General features: G+C 37.6%; 1 protein-coding gene and 1 pseudogene across 1 annotated transcript; both read left to right on the top strand.

The window, feature by feature from the left end:
• The first annotated feature begins 8,867 nt into the window (after positions 1-8,867).
• On the top strand, positions 8,868-12,086 carry LOC125314771 (annotated as a pseudogene).
• Positions 12,087-14,205: 2,119 nt separating this feature from the next.
• LOC115740992 (17.7 kDa class II heat shock protein-like) lies at positions 14,206-15,048 on the top strand. The gene has a single exon (XM_030674679.2). It carries the CDS (start codon positions 14,373-14,375, stop codon positions 14,835-14,837), a length of 465 nt encoding a protein of 154 aa, XP_030530539.1. The 5' UTR covers positions 14,206-14,372; the 3' UTR covers positions 14,838-15,048.
• Positions 15,049-18,707: the final 3,659 nt, after the last annotated feature.

Raw genomic sequence — 18,707 nt, 5'->3', positions numbered from 1 at the left:
GGAGAGTTTCGAAATAGGGAGGCGCTTTTTCCACTCCTTTTTTGGCTTTAACACTCCTTATTTTAATATTTTGACGATATTATGCCTTATGTGACCCACCACTTCAATTATAATTCAAGAAACGTGATCCCCTTATTTTATTTGGTCAAATATTTTTTATTTTGTTTCTTCTTTTCGCCATTGCAGATCTCTCTTTTCTTCTTCTTATTGTTGGCATCATTTATTTTCCTTCCCCACGCTTTCTCCTTCTTGACTTTTCATATCTCTCTTTCTAAAGAATATGCTTGTAGCAAGACTCCCTTACAGGCCCTAACATGGATCAGAAGATGCATGCTAAACAATGGCAAGGGCCTGGCAGATAGCTCCCGACGTAGTGGCGGTAAACTCCCTTGCCGCCTTTGTCTCCTCCTTAATGTCTATGTAAACTACTATCACAGGTTGGTAAGCTCGCTTCGATTTAAACCTATCAAAGGAAGGGTGTTTCACAACTCAATATATAGAGGATTGCTGTGGTCTCCCTCCTCTTGCTTCGCTCCTGCCACGACATCGATTGTTCCACCAAGACGATTTGTGGATCTTGGCTAAAATTGATCTTGCGAAATCGCAAGATGGGGACCCAAGATTGTTTTGGGGTATCGCAAACATGGAAACCTGTATAAAAGACACCATTGAGATTTGAACAACCTCATGCAAACATGAGGGAAGTACAAAGTTTAAGGATCATTCAAGATCACGGCAACTTATCAATTACAACAACATAAAAATGAGCAAGAAATGATCTAATACAAAGAGAAAGAGCGAGTATATTGGGAAGATCAGCCGAATGAAGCCGGTCAATGTTAGCATGGATGATGGACAACGAATCACTTCCCCTCCTCCTCACATTTGCGCACTTGAACAATAAGGGAATTGGGAATAGTAGGACGATGAGGTTGGCATCATTGATATTCACCTTCCCAATGCCTTGCAACTTTAGGAGGAGGAAGGCATGGAAAGAAAATAAGGGCCGGCAAGAAAAAATAGAGAGACACAATGATCTTGCAATAGCTGAGAACGTCAAAGGCTGGGAAGAAGAAGAAGCAAAGTGGGACCCACAAGGAAAAAAAGAAGAAACAAAATAAAAAATATTTGATCAAATAAATAAGGGGATTACTTTTGTAAAATTATAATAGAAATAGTGGGCCACACAAGGGATAACATCATCAAAACATTAAAATAAGGAGTGTCAAAGCCAAAAGAGGAGTAAAAAAAGCACCACCCTTACAACAACAACAACATAAAAATGAGCAAGAAATGATCTAACATAGAGAGAAAGAGAAAGTATACCGGGAAGATCAGCCAAGTGAAAACATATTCTAAGCATGTAATTGAGCTCGGAGCCGGTCAATGGGAGCATGGATGATGGACGATGAATCACTTCCCCTCCTCGCATTTGCGCACTTGAATGATAAGGGAATAGGGTATAATAGGACAATGAGGTTGGCACCATCGATATTCACCTTCCTAATGCTCTGCGACTTGAGGAGTAGGAAGGTGTGGAAAGAAAATATGGGCCGGCAAGAGAAAACAGAGAGACGACAATGATCTTGCAATAGCTGAGAACGTCAAAGGCTGGGAAAGAAGAAGAAGCAAAGTGGGACCCACAAGGAAGAAAAGAAGAAACAAAATAAAAAATATTTGATCAAATAAATAAGGGGATCACTTTTGTAGAATTATAATAGAAGTAGCAGGCCACACAAGAGATAATATCATCAAAACATTAAAATAAAGAGTGTTAAAGTAAAAAGATGAGTGAAAAAAGCGCCACCCTATTTATAATAGTAGAAATGTATATCGATACATAATCTTGTCAACTCTTAAATAAGCATTTTCATAAGAGAACTTGTATATCTATATATTTTTAGTACTTATATTGATATAAATCTCATTCCTAATTTTTTAGATAGATTAAAAATTCAAGTTTTTGATCTTCCTATTTTCTCAATAAATTTAGTAAAAACTGTATAATGAAATAAAAACAGCAGGAATATCAACACGAAACAACTCTAAATGAGGTTCTACTTTTTCTATTATAGATATCATTAGTTAAAATATGTTTAAATAGAAGTATTGTTCTATTTATACATGTCAAAAAGGCGAAAAAGTAATAAAAATATATTCATATATTTGTTGATTTAGGAAATGGATTGAAATGATTTTTTTTCTAAAATCCAAGCAATAATATAATTATGAAAACTTTTGACTTTCTTTCGTGATTGGAAGTTTACGGACTAAATTGAATATTTAAAAATAGTTCAAGGATCACTTTGAACGAATTAAAAGTTCAAAAATGACACTGCATTTTAGGCCAAAGATAAGAGACTATTATTTTAACTTCTATACTATGCAGAGTGTCCTAAAAAATTTTGGGAGCTAAAAGGTATCCATGTATAAATCATCGAAGGTTATGATAATTGGAATAGAAGTAACTGGTTCGGATAATTAACTACAACGTTACACTTCTCGCTCTTTACATGCCAATTTTATCTTAGATTAGAAGGAACATGAAACTAGAGATAGCAGAAGAAATTCAACAACGGATGGGTTTCCCTTCTGAAGGCGTCAAATAATAGTCATAAACACTGCAGGGCTCGTTCCAAAGTAAATCCTGAAATGTATGCAACTGTTGTTACTTCTCTGCAGACAATAGTCTTCCCGATTAACAAAGGAGTAAATCCGAACATTATGAACTCCAGAGTTCTCACAGCACTCGGCTTCTTAGCACAAGGCGAGAGCGCGGGAAGAGCTTCAGAGATTAAGGTTTCCGTTCCTCAAACTTTGGGGAATCATGACCCATTTGGACAACCAGTCTGTGCAAATAACATGGTCGCCGCCTTCCATCCACCTGTAAGGGAAGAGGACGAAAAGGTAAAAAAAAAAAAGAGAAAGTGGCAAAACGGTATGCTTAAGATGCTAATAGTGGTAGCAACATTGCTAGCTACCATGGCATTCCAAGCTGGTATCACCCCTCCTGGCGGCCTTTTGGCAGGAAGACACAAAAAACCATACTGCGGGCGAGTCCATAATGGCAGAGAAGTACCTGTTCCCTTACAAAAGATTCGTAACATGTAACATGATAAGCTTCATCGCATCGCTTAGCATCATTATGCTTCTCATAAGTGGTCTTCCTCTAAAGCAGCGCCGGATCACCACATGGATTGCGATGCTGACTATGTGGGTTGCGATAACCTTCACGGCGGTGACTTATGCCATATCCATATATGTCTTCACACCAGCGACTTATGCCATATCCATATATGTCTTCACACCAGCGAGCGAACTGAAAACTTTTGATAGAATAGTTGGAGTTGCGGTGCTGGCTTGGGTTGGATCGATGGCTCTTCTTTTCCTGTGCCACCTTGCTCGCTTAATCCTGAAATTGGTACGGAAAGTCCTGAAATTCGTCCGCAAAACCTCGACAGAACGCAGGCCAGAGTTGCAAACGTGTTTGGCCCAGAAGAAGGGCCCTGAGCCCTAAGGCCATGCAAGAGGAGATGCTATAACAGTATGTGTTGTTCGGTGTGCCGATCAGACAACTTAGGCTGCGATGCATTTTAGTACTCATGCGTGTGTGCATGTGCTTGTAAAACAATAAATGTTTTATGTGTGTTGAATCCATTTAAAAGATGGGAGTTTGGATGTATAATGGATGGTTGTTTCATTTTATTGGATTTGAAGTCCAAAAATCTTAGACATGGGATCAACTTTAATTAGTGTAGCCTAAACAAGTTAAAGCGGTAATTTATTGATAATTAAGGAAGTTCGTTCCGGTGGAATTGTAAGTTTTACCATTAATTAAGGAAAATCACAACAATCAAAAGGACTGTTACTTATGGATACGATCCATTGATTACGAATTTGAAGGAGTATTCATGAGGATTTACCAAGAACAGGGAGATAGAAAGTAAAGTTTAGATTGCTTAGATTTCTCAATGAAAGTTACGATCATTAAAACTTTCGAGCTTCCTATAACTTGAGGTAATTATAAACAAATGATCGCATTAAAAAAGTGTTGATATTAAAATTTCTCTAGATTTTACTTGTCGGATAATCCACAAATTTGTTAGACAATGTTGAAAAGAATTAGCTTTCCTGAAAATTTCTCTTTCGACCAAACTAATTCTACAAGAGTAAGAACTTACAACAAGTTGAAAACATAGTACCTTCGATATACATAGGATTCCCAAAAGAGAAAAAAAAAACACTTGAAATCTCAATTATGGCAACTAGATCCTACACAGAAATAGAAATACTAAAAAAAAGGAAAGAAAATAAGTTTGGACTACCACTTTAAATTGCGATTGAATGATCGATAGAGTTTTTGTCTTCTTAGTGAAAATTGGGTGGATTGAGCCATATAGGGGTAGAAATAGCATGGCCCATAAAAAAAAATTTACAAAAACAGCAACTCATCTTCAGGAAACATCTATTTAAGAAATCGTTCGGGAAATTCAGGCAATTAATAAAAGATATGTCAAAAAATGAAACGCGGTTTGCCGCTCAGTACTTAAAGATTTGATGTAGTTGTATTTGTTCTTTTCGACAAGGTTATTACATATAAGTAAGATTGAAAACACGTCCTCAGGGATTGGTAATTCATCGCAACTAGGCGTCTTCATTCGATACTAGACATCATCATCATAAAAGGATGGAAAGATTAATGGCTACTGCTCATAATTAAAACAAAAATCAAATGAGGGTTTTTTTTTTTTTTATCTGTCCTATTTCTAACTCTTCTTTCTTTGACTTTTACTCTATCTCTTTGCATAGTGTGAGAGTCAAATTCCACATCTATAATACTAGCATCCCCATTCCCCAAGCTCTTTACTAACAGAACTGCATGTCTATTGGCTAGGAGTTTCAAAATAGCCATGAAATTGTAACAGAAGGGAAAACAATGAGAATAATCAACTACTTGCATTTTTAATTGGTCGACAACTTTCGAGTTTGACTTATTAAAATAGTCACAGGAGGAGTAATTAGAGCCAACTAGACTATTTCGCTAATGAATTCTAATGGTCCATAAATGAGGTTTTTTTTTTTTTTTTGGCTGGTTGATCATAATTAAATAGTGTCGGACTTTCGAGTATGGATCTAGGCCGAGGACAACTAATAAGTCTGATTTTCCCGGAAAAAGAAAAATGAATAAATCTGCCTCACGAGTTACTAATTATTTGTCTCTGTCTTCTATTATGGTGTAAGTGTTGGTCTTTGTTACATTTTTCAGGAAGGTAACATCAATGGAACCTTCGGACAGTGACATTCTCCCGAAGATTAAGAATCAATAATTGCCTTTTAAAAATAGGTTGTGGATAATGACAGAGGAACTGGCTGTTTAATTAAATTAACTAACGTGAAAGCGCAAACAACTATATTATTGTTGCAATTTTAAGGAACAAAATTAGGTAGGGAGACAACTTTAGTGCATGGATGTAGTTACGCAATACCATCAGTAGGTTGTTATATTGAATGACTTTTCTAACATGTAATTTTCAGTTTTTTTTTTCCCCCAATTTGTACAAGGCAGCCAACTTATTTGCTGGCATCTGCATCATGTATTGGGAGAATCATCCCAAGAGGTCCAGGGTGTGATTCTCTTTAACAAAGGAAGTTCAATGAATACGCTCCGTCTATTTCACAAAAAATAAGTAATTTGAAAAACGTTTTTTTAAAAAATGAACCCTTGTATCACTTGAAATAATCGTCCAATAAAAAAATATTTTCATCACCAACAACAATTTATATTTAAATCTTTCGTGGGACGATGAAAGTATTATTTGTTCACACTTCTATAAGTGATGTAAGCAATTATATTTAAAAAATTGATAAAAAGAAAAGTTTCTTATCCCATTACTATATTCAAGTGAAAGCAATCACTATTTTCTCTTTCCTCCTTTACTTGAGCACCGCAAAATCAATGGCCGAATTGGCAACAAAGCCGATAGTTGCGGTTTTCGGACAGGTGGACGTTGTGGTATAGCAACGTAGGCCGTAGGGATAAAGTTAGGCTTTTATGGAGATTCAACTTGAGACAAATTAATGTGGAAGGATACCTGAATTAAGGGGAAGCAAATTTAATATTGAAATTGTTATGATGCACATGTGAGTGAGTTATATTAGAAAAATCCTATATCGAAGAGCCAGTGTGGCGTAGAGTAAATAATATAACCTAGTTTACCCATATCTCATTGGCTTCCGCCTTTAAGTGAAGGTGGATTCAACTGAATTTATTGACGGACTTGGATTTGAGCTGTCTCTTAACGATCTCTCCGGATGAAAGTATCGGACTTCTGTTTCGTGCTCCCTTACAAATGGGATTCTTTTTACTTCAACTTCCTCGTTGCACACGAGAGAGTCTTAAAGATGCTGAGCCACCTTTGACTTCCAGCCTCAATTTTTTATTCTCTTCTTCAATCTTGTACAGCTGTGAATTTCTCAACTTGCTTGCTCTCTACGGAGTTAACAAACTGCAATCATCTTCCTAACACAAGCATCTTCTTCAATCTTAGTTGAATAATCTTAGCTAATGCAAAAGATAATGTGCGGACTCAAATAAGACTATAAAAAGAGCTTTTGAACAGGACAGGAATGTTATGACCAAAAAAAAAAAAAAAAAACAGGACAGGAATGTCTGGTCGTGGTTTGAGGGAACAACATCGTCGCTATTGAAGCACAAGAGAAAAGGGACCTCGGTGTTGTGTGTGATTTTTCTAATCAATACTTTGTTTGTTGGACTATTCCACATCAAGCATCTCCTAAGAGTGTATTGAAGCACTCGTTAATGTGACAAAAAAAAAAATTACAATTTTGAGCAACATGAATTTTACACTTTTATCATTATTTCCCTTGTTACTAATCCGTAAGCTTAAGTCATTTTAGCATGGGAGTTGAAATCTTCACCCTTTTCAACGTATACATCATAAATCAACGGACATACGCCGGTTACGGCTTACAAGCGTCTCAGACCTTATTGTGGAGTTGGGGACTTCCAACAAGAATTTCCGTTTGAGTTATCGACACTTTAAATTAACTTCTCCACTGGGCAATTGACACTTTACTAGTACCCTTCGTATGAATTCCATATGTTTTTGGGGCTCCCGTATTTTTAACATATGGTCGACGTGGAAGTTGGTCTAACTTAAATTGATGAATTATGACATCAGCAACGTGGCATAACACGCTGAGATTGTCAAAGAGATTGCTGACTAAGGGTGAGTATGGTCCGGGTGGGCAGTTGCCGCAGCGCAATCCAAAACCACCCACTAAAGACTAGTTCCAAATTTGGAATCGGGAATTGCTCGTTTGTTCCATGGATCCACCGAGGAATCGGAACCACCGGTACGGTCTGGTTCTTGAGTGAATCCTTGGAACGGACTTCCAATCCCTACAAAATAGCATTCATCAATCAGTGGTTGGAATATGAATTAGTTCTTATTTCGTATGATTAACAAGCGTTATCAAGACACTAATTAACAAGGCCTTTTTGGATACGAGCCAATCTACTTTCGAAATGGTCTAGTTGTTGGTGCTTATGAGTTTTCAATTAAAAATTAGAAGCAAGTAAATATCGAAAATGCATTTAATGGAGGTGGTGGAAAACATTGCAATTGTTAATACCATCTCGTGATATACACAATTAATACTTTAAAAATTAAATATTTTCTCGTTAGGTATATTTAACCATATTTTCTTGCTTGGATGCGTAACGATGGTCGAGGATGGACAAAGCATCGGCGACCCTAGTGGCAAAACTCGACGTGGCATCGAGAACCATTTTGGCCGGTGACGCTGCTGGTCCAGATCTGCACTCATGCCTTTAGATCTGGCGCCATCCATGGCCGCGAGCCTTGCTCGTCCATGGCTTACAAGGCAGCTCATCCACACATCTGGCGGTGGTGGTTCGAACATGGCCGCCAGCCTTGATGGCCAAGTTGAGATCCCAATGGTCATGGATGAGCTGGAACGACTGCGAGCTCAAAAAGCAAAAACAAGGATAACCACAAAGACGACGGAGGGTGGGTTGACTTGGACGCAGAGCATTGGTCGGCCTGGGCGTGATGGCAGCGACTCCGCCAATGGCGATAGCGGGGAAGGCACAGTCGTTGGGCTTTGAGATGGCCGTGACCGGAGAAGAAGGAAGAGAGGAAAAAAAAGGGAAGCTGCCTTCATTTTTTGTTTTCGTTTGGTTCCAAATCAACGGACCATTTGTCAATTTGTCATTGAATTTGAGTATATAAATGCTTGTCGCTCAGCTGTTGGCTTGGTACTATGAAATCACCATATATTTTCCTTATTTCATGCAATTTATTTCCATGCCTTGTACCATTTAGGTCTTTCATAACTGATCAAATACAATCAGAAATTTATGGTGCTTTAATCTTTGAAATTCTAAGGTAGAAGATGAAGATAAACTCTCTTTGGCAGAATAGTTGGAGGCATAGCAAGGCTAATGCCTTCACGTTGAGCTTAAACCATGTGCAAGCTCGAATCACTAGGGTTTACCGTGTTGAGAAGACTGATTTCTAATGTGCTAATGGCACTTTTTTATTTGTAACTATTTTCTAGTTATCCAACAATCATTTTTGGGTATTCGTCAAGCCTACCGTACACCGTTACTGTCTATTCTAACGACTACCAATTCTTATCTGAGGAGAACGGAACTATCTTTCGAGTAGAGCTAACTGCTACGCTTATGCCTTTTGATTAGACAACTCTTAGTGCCAAGTAAACTAACTAGAATTTTTTTTTTTTTGTGTCTTGAACCGTGAAGGTTGACTTGGCGACAATACATATTCCAGTCCCCAAATAGAGTAGTGGGCATTCCAAACATGGAGTCCGAGCTCTACCATGCAGCCATGAAAGGAAACACGTCTTCTTTGCCAGAGTTGTTCGGAAAAGATGAGCTGCTTCTCGACAGAATCATAATCGGGAATCACACTGAGACTCTTTTACTCGGAATTCGTGGAAGAGGTCCTAGCTCGGATGGTCGAGATGGCAAGTGAGCACGATTCTCAGAGATCGACGCCTCTTCATCTCGCGGCAGCAAAAGGGTACCTTAAAATTCATGGCAGGCTTGTTAAGAGTCAGCCCAGAAACATGTTTCGTCCGCTACAAATACGAAAGAAACTCTCTTCATATTTGTTAAAATATGTCTCGAGTTTTGAGCCCGAAGCGAAATTGTAAATATTTCGAATCAAATATTTGTGGATATGAAATCTGCGTGCAAGATTGTGAATATCTGCAGTGGAAATATATATTCTATGTTTGGTATATCTCAAATCTTGATCAATAACAGAACTTATCTGTTGGAGTAAACAAAAGAGAATCTACGTTGGAGAGTTGGGCAATTTTGAAAAGTCCAACTTGGACTTGGTCAAAGAAAGAAAAGGTGATAAGACCAATCTTGGTCAGTTGATTCCTCCACGTAGAAGTCAACTTTGAGGAGGACTCTGTCGTGGAATTTATATTGATACATATATACATAATATAAGTCAGACGACGAAGGCTACTACGTGGCCTTGAAACACCGATTTCATGTGAGTGCTTGGTGTGCCGAAGTTGATGCAGAGTTCTTGAAGCACCGTTTATCGAGTGCTTGTTCATGGGGTTTATTCTGTGGAATTACATCAAGAATTCAAGTGTCGAAGCCGATTAAATCTTGAGGTTAATTCCTTTGCGAGATTGAGAGATTATTTCGTTAGGAATTTGAGAGCTAAATACTGTGTGCGTTCTTGGATGTAATTGGGGCTGGGAAACACCGAAAGTGTTTGAGTTACTCGAGTTTGGTCCGTAATCTCCGTGTATCGCTCGTTCTATAGTGGAATTCATTGCTACTCTCCCCGTGGACGTAAGTCTCTACAACCTAACCGCGTACATCTTGTGTTCGATTTATTTTCTTGTTCTGTCTATTTTATTGTTCGATCGCTTGTTCCGCGCAATAATGTTGCAACCATGAAGGGCCATGTGGATGTGTTGGAACTCTTGGTTCAAAAAAGACCTGATGCAGCCCGTAGTGTCATAGAACATGGCCAGATGATCCTGCATTTGTGAGTGAAGCATAACAGACTAGAAGCTTTGAAATTTTATGGATATCTTGGACGAAGTACACTTCATCAACTCGAGGGACGAATATGGCAACACTATATTGCATTTGACTGCTGCAGATAAACAAACTACGGTATGTTCGTCCAACGAAACTTCTTTACTAGTCAAATTCGGTGACCTTAGCAGCAAACGAGGGGTTTCAATGAGATCCTTGAACAATTTATACATGTTCGGTCTATTCATTAAACTTTCAATTTGTATTGATTAGTCTCTCAACTTTCCATAACAAAGTCAAACAAGTCATTCCATACTATTTATAGGTTTTCGCAATTGCAACACTGCCTTATATTAAATATCTTTTCATTTCAATCAATTTCCTAAATCAACAAAAGATATTTTATGTTTCATTATCTTTTTACCTTTTTAATTTTTACAAATATTAATATAATCCCTTTCAAGTGTATTTTAACTTAGAATATAACAGTAAAAAGTGAGAGTTATATCAGATACATAATCCTTTCAACTCTAAAATAATTATTTTCATAAGAATTTTTAACAAAGATATTCATATATCTATATATTTGTCATACTTATATTAATCTAGATCTCATTCCAAATTTTTCAGACAGATTAAAAGTTCAAGTTTTTGTGTTTCATGTTTTCTCAATAATTTTAGCTAAATCCATAAATTAGGACATTAAAATAGTAGGAATATCGATCCTATGCAACTTTAAATGAAGTTCTACTTTTCTACTACATAGATCATAATCTAAAATATGCTTAAACAAAACTATCACAATATTTTTAAATGCCGAAAAGGTGAAAGAGTAATAAAAAAAATAGAAATAGAAAAAATCTAAACTCCAAACAATAGCGTAATTATCAAAATTTTTGACTTATTTTGTGAAAAATTGATAGACTAGATTGAACAAAATTGAAAATATAGAGACTAAATTGAATATTTAGGAATAGTTTAATGACCATTTTGAACGAATTAAAAGGTCAAAGATGGCATTGCACATTGAAATCGAGTTAAGGGTCTATCTTATGTTATATTCCCTTCTAGAATATTTGAGTATCCGGAAAATGTTCGGAAGTTAAAAAATACCCATTTATAAATCATCGAAGGTTAAGATATTTGGAAAAGAAGTAATACTGAAATGTATGCAATTGTTGTTACTCCTCTGCAAACTGGAGTCTTCCTAATTAATAGAGGAGTAGACCCGAACATTACGAACTCCAGAGGTTTCACAGCACTAGGCCTATCAGTACAAGGCGAGAGCGCGGGAAGAGCTTCAGGAATTAAGGTTTCTATTCCTCAAACTTTAGAGAATCACGACCCACCTGGACGACCAGTCTACACGAATAACACGGTCGCCACCTTCCATCCACCGACAAGGGAAGAGATTGAAAGGGAAAGAAAGAGAAAGTGACAAAACAGTATGCATAAGACGCTAATTGTGGTAGCAACATTGCTAGCTACCATGGCATTCCAAGCCAGTATCACCCCGCCTGGCAGCCTTTGGTAGGACGATTTCGCCAACGATGATAATGGTACAGCAGCACATACTGCAGGGGAGTCCGTGATGGCAGATAAGCTCCTGCTCGATTACAAGTACTTCTTATCATGTAACACGATGAGCTTCGTCGCACCGCTTAGCATTGTTATGCTTCTCATAAGCTGTCTTCCTCTAAAGTGGCACCAAATCACCACGTGGATCAGGATGCTGACCATGTGGGTTGCGATAACCTTCACGACGGCGACTTATGCCAACTCCATAGTTGTCTTCACACTGCCGAGCGAACTGAAAACTTTCAGCAATGCAATCGGAGGAGCGATGCTGGCATGGATGGGATTGAAGGTTGTTCTTTTCGTGTGCCACGTTGTTCGCTTAATCCTTAAATCGGTAATTCGTCCACAAAGCCTCGGCAGAACGCAGGCCGGAGTTGCAAATGAGTTCGTCCCAGAAGAAGCGCCCTGAGCCCTAAGGCCATGCAAGAGGAGATGCAAGCATATGTGTGTATGTGCCAGTGAAAACAATAAATGTTTTAAGCGTGTTGAATCTATGTAAAAGACGGAGTTTAAGATGTATAATGGATGGTTGTTTCATTTGATTTGATTTGTGGCGGTTAGGATATGATTTATTGGATTTAAAGTGTGACCTGAAACAATTAAGGAAGTTTTCTCCGGTGGAATTTGTAAGTTGTACGATTAATTAAATGAAATCACTGTGAAATTTTTTGAAACCACCGCAACTCAAGACCTCCCGCTCCGATATCATGTGAGATTTTTGTCAAACCACTACCAACTGTTCTAAAAGCTTATGTTATTAGATAAAGCTTTGATAACATGTGAGATATTTGTGGAACCACTATTAACTATTCTAAAAGCTTAAATTGTTTGATGAAGATCCGATACCATATGAGATTTTTATGGAATCACCGCCAATTAGACATGGCCAAATGGAACCGGAGGCCTGGAACCGGCCCGTTGACCGGGTCCATGGTTCCGACCCATTTTTTAAAAAAAAAAAAAGGGGGGGAGGCCCGGGAGAAAAAGCCGTTGGACCCGAGAACCGACGGTTCCACCTTTTCTAAGAACTCAAACCGTCGGTTCCTAAATCGAAACCAGCGGTTCGGACGAACCGGCCACATCTACTGCCAATTATTTTAAAAACTTAAGTTGTTAGATAAAGGCATGATTTAATATTTGATTATTCTATCAATCACCACAGTCCAAAGGATTATTAGTTATGGATATGATACATTGATTAAGAACTTGATAGAAATATTGCGGTAAATATTCTAAGAATAGGATAAGTGAAAGTTACAATGATTTCAGATTGCTTACTATTTCACAAGAGAAATTATGATCACTAAGACCTTCGAGCTTCCAATAAGGCGAGGTAATTTACTTTATCCAAAGGTAGATTACAATCACTCAAGCTGAGTGATAAGAATTTCTGACTATGAACTACATTAAAAGGGAAAGTACTAGCTGTAGGCGCAATTGAGAACACGACACTTTGATTATTTCTTAATCCAATTTGTACAATCAGATAATGAGGAGTTTAGTCAATTCACCATAGCTTTAGGTCAATGAACACGTAATACATCGCTAAGTGTAACCATTCTCATGTCACAATGCGACTAACTTACAGTCAGAGTAGTAACAATCTCTATTGCACCTCTAAAGTAGTAATTTCACTTCTAATTAGTAAATCAAGCGAGTGCTAATCCTCGATGATCTCACTTATAATTATCTTTAGTAAATTTCCATAGAAGTTTAATCGCCATAACGTACTTTATTGTGTAATAAATGCAACATGATGTTCATAAGTTAAATTATAAATTAACTTTCAACTTCAAGTTTTTCTAGCTATATTACATCACAACTCGTACCTATCCGAAGAAGGACCACCATCTAGGTAAAGAAAAAAAATTTACAATACAGGCAAGGGTCATAGCCCTTCCATGGGTGAGGCCACAAAGCCCTTGCCGGCTTATGGCGATGGTCGTGATGCCCTCACTAGCTACAGGCAAGGGTCACAGCCCTTGCCCGGACCATCAAGGCATCGACCCTCTCCAGGCACAATAAAGAAAAAATAAAGAATGAAAAGAAAAGAAATTTTTTTAAAAAATAACAAAAAAATTTGAAAAAATAGTAGAATACTAATAAATATTTTCCACGTCAACATCAGCAGTGCCATTACGATAATCGGTGTCTCGTCAGCGATTTTCAGTCAAAATTAGTCAGATGTACCAAATTGGGTGTAAAAGTTTAGAATTTAATTAGCACAATTAAACTATTTATGGCTGAACCGACAAACATGCAATAGGCGTAGGACTTTTTAGACAATTTTCCCGTTTCAAACCTAAATTATAAGCACTTCTTTACAGTATTTAATCCAAGGAAAGCAACCTTACCTATTGAAGGATTTACTAAAATGATTGCAAATTTCGAATTATATTTGACATTCGATTATGCTCTATGATAGGAAAATGAGATTGATGAATATAGATGAACTAAATGGACTACGGGGTATTAAAAGCGTTAAAGTCCCCATTTAGTCATCTTTTTAGTAAACTGCAGAAGATTACCGAAGCTTCTGCAGACCCATCATGAAAGGTCCACTTTCATCTTCTCCAGAACTCTCAAGATCTCTCTCATGGCGATCCCCCTTAAAACTCCTCTATAAAACCCCAGTGAACTCTTGCGCCAGCCTCCTCATCTCGACAATCACACACGCTCCCTCTTCTTTTGTAGACGAGGAAAAGCGAATCACAACATGGATCTGCGAAATCTCGGTTTCGACTCGCGCCTCTTCGGGATCCTCGAAGACATGCTCGACTTCCCCGAAGAGCCGGAGAAATCAAGGAGCAACCCCTCGCGCGCCTACGTCTGCGATGCGAAGGCCATGGCCGCAACCCCCGCCGACGTGGTGGAGTACCCGAGCTCCTACATCTTCGTCGTGGACATGCCTGGGATAAAGGCCAGCGAGATCAAGGTCCAGGTGGAGAACGACAACGTTCTCGTCGTGAGTGGGGAGAGGAAGAGACAGAAAGAAGAAGGGGCCAAGTACCTGAGCATGGAGTGGAGGACCGGGAAGTTCATGAGGAAGTTCGCGCTGCCGGATAACGCCAACGTGGAGACGGTGGCAGCGGCGTGCCAGGACGGGGTACTCAGGGTCACCGTCAAGAAGGTGCGGCCGCCGGAGCCGAGGACGAAGACCATTGAAGTCGAGGCTGGTTGATCACGGCCAGTTTTTAATTATGTCTATGGAAGTTTTGGGGCACTCCAATTCCTTCTGTTAGTTTGCATAGACTTTGTATGGATTTCTGATGTGTGTAATGAGATATGTCCCTGGGTAATGAATCTAATAAGTGTCTTCAATATTAAAAACACTAAGAGTTTGGTGGACTATCTGCTGATTTCAATGCACATTGATATATGTGTATGTAAAGGGTGAGCTTGAGGTATATTTTCAGCGCTGTTAGAGCAAGTTTTTTGGTTCAATATTCGAGATCACAAGAGAATTAGACCTGTCAAATAAGTAGGTTGAATCGAAAATGGTCCAACTCAAATTGAATTATTTTGCTTGTTTTGATTTAATTTTCATGCAATAAAAATTTAGTGACCATCAAACAAGTGGATTGGATCGAAAATGGTCCAACTCAAATTGAATTATTTTGCTTGTTTTGATTTAATTTTCATGCAATATAAATTTAGTGACTCGGTCCGACACATATTGTTAAAGCACTTGTATATTTAGTCCAAACTGATGTGAGGGCGACAAAGAAAGTGAAGAGACATTTAAAGATATGAGTTAAGTTTGAGTAAGTTGTGAACTCATTTAACATATATGCTATTTTGGGTTTTACCATTTTGAACATATTTACTGAATATAAATAAGGATTAATTTCACGAAAAATCCCAAAGTGATACGGCTGTGATAAATTTATTTTAAATTATTTTTTTGATTACCAAAAAATTGTAAATTGGTATATCTTTGATAAATTTATCCCAAACTGGTATAATTATGATAAATTTACCCTTTGTTAGTTTTCGATAAATTTTATTGTGAAATTGCTGAGTTGGATGATACGTAGCAATTATTGGACATACACGTTTGGGGGTTTTAACTCTCTATTTGTCACATGTGTATTAATTTGGAGTTTTTCGTGGTATTAACTCAATTTAATAAAAATCAACGAAGGATAAATTTGTCACACATGTACCAATTTGAGATTTTTAATGGTAAAAAAATTAGTATGAGGGTAAATTTATCGTAGATGTATCAATTTCGAATTTTTGATGATCTAGAAAATAGTTTGGGGTAAGTTTGTCACGGATGTACCAATTTAGGATGTTTTGTGGTAAAAAAATAGTTTGGAGTAGATTTGTCACAAGTGTACCAGTTTAGGATTTTTGTGGTATTAACCCTATAAATAACATATATAATCACTCAGCACGTTAAATATGAGCTAAGAAATGAGTCTATGACCTATTTTGACAAGTCTAGGTGAGATATGAAGTGGGATTTACTTCGGATAAGGATCACATTATCCTACCATTAAACCTTTTATTAGGCAAATTTCTAGTATGTACCTTTGGTATATGTTAAGATACATATATAAGTTGTGTTAGAGAAGCCTCGCATCGAAAAATTGACAATTAATATATTATAGTTGGCCCATCAATCATGGACTTATGCTTTTAAGTGAATGTCGATTCAACTGGATATATTGACAGACCCGGACTTGGACTTCCCCTTGGCGACTGTTCGGATGAAGATATCATACTTCTGTTGTGCACTTCTAACAATCTATGTGCGCGCTATGCACTCCAATCCTCTATTTGAGCAAGTCCAATAAGTTGTTTGAGGCCCATAAGACTTGTAGATTAACATATACTATATGTACGCACTATGCACCGGAATCCTCTATTTGAAAAAGTCCAATCGGTTATCCGAGGCCTATGAGACTCGTAGATTAACATATACTATATCCTAACAACTCGATTGAATTTAACGTCAAAAAATATTGTCAATTAGATGGGAATATAGTATCCTAATTTATATAAAAAAAGAAATCTTACACGATTTGAGAGGAAATTCCTCCAAATGGAGGCCTCCAAGCTCAGAATAGCTATTCAGATGAAATGAATTCGCATGTATCATCTCGATTTTTAAATCATATGGATCTCGCGTAAATATGACCAAAGATAATAGAATGGGCATATTTCTCGAGTTCATGCCACAATAATCATTCATTGAAACGGTCCCGTTCCGCTAAAGCCACGTGGAGGTCGGGGCCACCTTGAGGCCCACCACTTACGAAAGAGGCCCACCGATTGCTTTTGGAGCAATGCTATCTCCACCTCCCACCTCTTCCAAATTGCACCACAAAAGCAACAAATTATGACTTCTTTAATTACTACAATATCTCTGTAGTAACTAGTAAGGATTAAAGCCCTGCTCTTTGTTAAAGAATATTTATGGATGTAGATAAAAAAAAATTATTATATATTATGAATATTATTTGTTATTTCGTTATTCTCTAAAATAGCTAATTTTTTTATTAAATTATTTCCTTTCATGTACGTATTTTTTAGATACAAATATCATTGATTTCAATAAATTAATACGAGATTATGTCCCCGGTCTCTTAAAGATTCTAGGAAAAGTTTTAATTTGAAATGACATTTATTCTTATCCATAGCTCCAAATTTTTATTTTACACCTATGATTTTAACTTGATTAACAGTAAAAATTTCTAAATCTCACCAAAAAAAAATTGGTAATATCTGTTATTAGATTATTTTGAAATTGGAGTTAATATTGTTGACACCTAAATTTTGATTTTTAAGAATTTGTTCATTTAAGCATAAAATGAGAATTAGTCATACTTCTCACAAAAATGATTGCTTATGCATTGCATATTTATTTTTTGTCACTCATTATATTTAGAGCCAGAGGTAAGTCGGTTGAGCTTAATTTGACAAGCATCCGGACCAGAATTAGTCTGAAATTTTCGACTAGGACATTGGGAGCATGCGCCAAACTTTTGTGAGCTAAGTGAACTTATTTTCAAGCTCAATTTTGTTTATTCAAACCTTAATTAAGCTCGAGAATATGAGACGAGCCCATGATTTGGACTGCAAAAGTTGGATGGGTTATGGATATGAGAGTGCCAAAGTTCTATATTAGTTTAGACCTAATTCAAGATCAAATCAGCCCCATTTTAGCTCTTATAATTGTAAAAGGGCCTTAGTTAATTACTCATTTGATTAGTCAAGGTCCAATTAGATCCGGAATCATAAAAGGAGCCCACGAGACATTGAGAAGATGGCCATTTCATCCTCCTCATCCATTTGGATGAAAATTGGTAGAGTCCTAGTGAGATTGGATTCTCAAATTTTCAAATCGAATTCGTAATTTTCATTCGGTTAAAAAGTCATACCTTAAGAGGTGATATAAGAGATTAAAACTCTATCATTATGTTGGAAATAACAGAGAGCTTTAATGGATTAGGACTCCTCTAAATCGAATGGTTGTTATCTAATCCTACTCTGGCTAGGATTAGTGATCCAACGGTTTCTAAAAAGTCCTACTCCTGTTAGGGCTCTTAGGGACGAGCTCTATATAAACATGTCTTCATCACAAGCTCAAGGGGTTGGCAGTTTGTGAGTCTTATCAAAAAAATTCATAGAAATTTCGCGAGATTGAGAGATGATTAGCCGACGTGACATCCCGTCAACAGGCTGGAGCAGTTCCATGTCAATTGACCTTACGTCACCGTCCATCCTTCGATCGACTCGTTCCAGGTACCACAACGTTCAGCATTCGACGATCTATCACCAGCCGCTGACGATGCGTCGATCCGACTCCTGGAGCTTCCCGTCCAAGCCTGCAAAGTCACTACTAAATCTGCCGCTCTGTTCTGCCAACCAGCCATTGTTTCGCTTCTATTCAGCCCCATTCGAGGTTGATTCGACCTTGTTTTTTATTTGAATAAAGTCACTAACTTCATTGCTACGTGGTGTTAAGATTCCTTGAAAGTTTAGAGCTTAAATTCGATCGAAAATGGGTGTTCTCGGACGAAACTGCTAGGTTACGCGCTGT

Source organism: Rhodamnia argentea, chromosome 4 (genome assembly GCF_020921035.1).
Source record: "Rhodamnia argentea isolate NSW1041297 chromosome 4, ASM2092103v1, whole genome shotgun sequence".
NCBI classification, from domain to species: Eukaryota; Viridiplantae; Streptophyta; class Magnoliopsida; order Myrtales; family Myrtaceae; genus Rhodamnia; species Rhodamnia argentea.
Note: the sequence above shows the minus strand (reverse complement) of the source record. Positions and strands in the feature narration are given on the sequence as shown.

Coding starts and splice junctions, on each gene's coding strand:
- LOC115740992 (XM_030674679.2), top strand. CDS start 14,373: ATGGATCTGCGAAATCTCGGTTTCGACTCGCGCCTCTTCGGGATCCTC.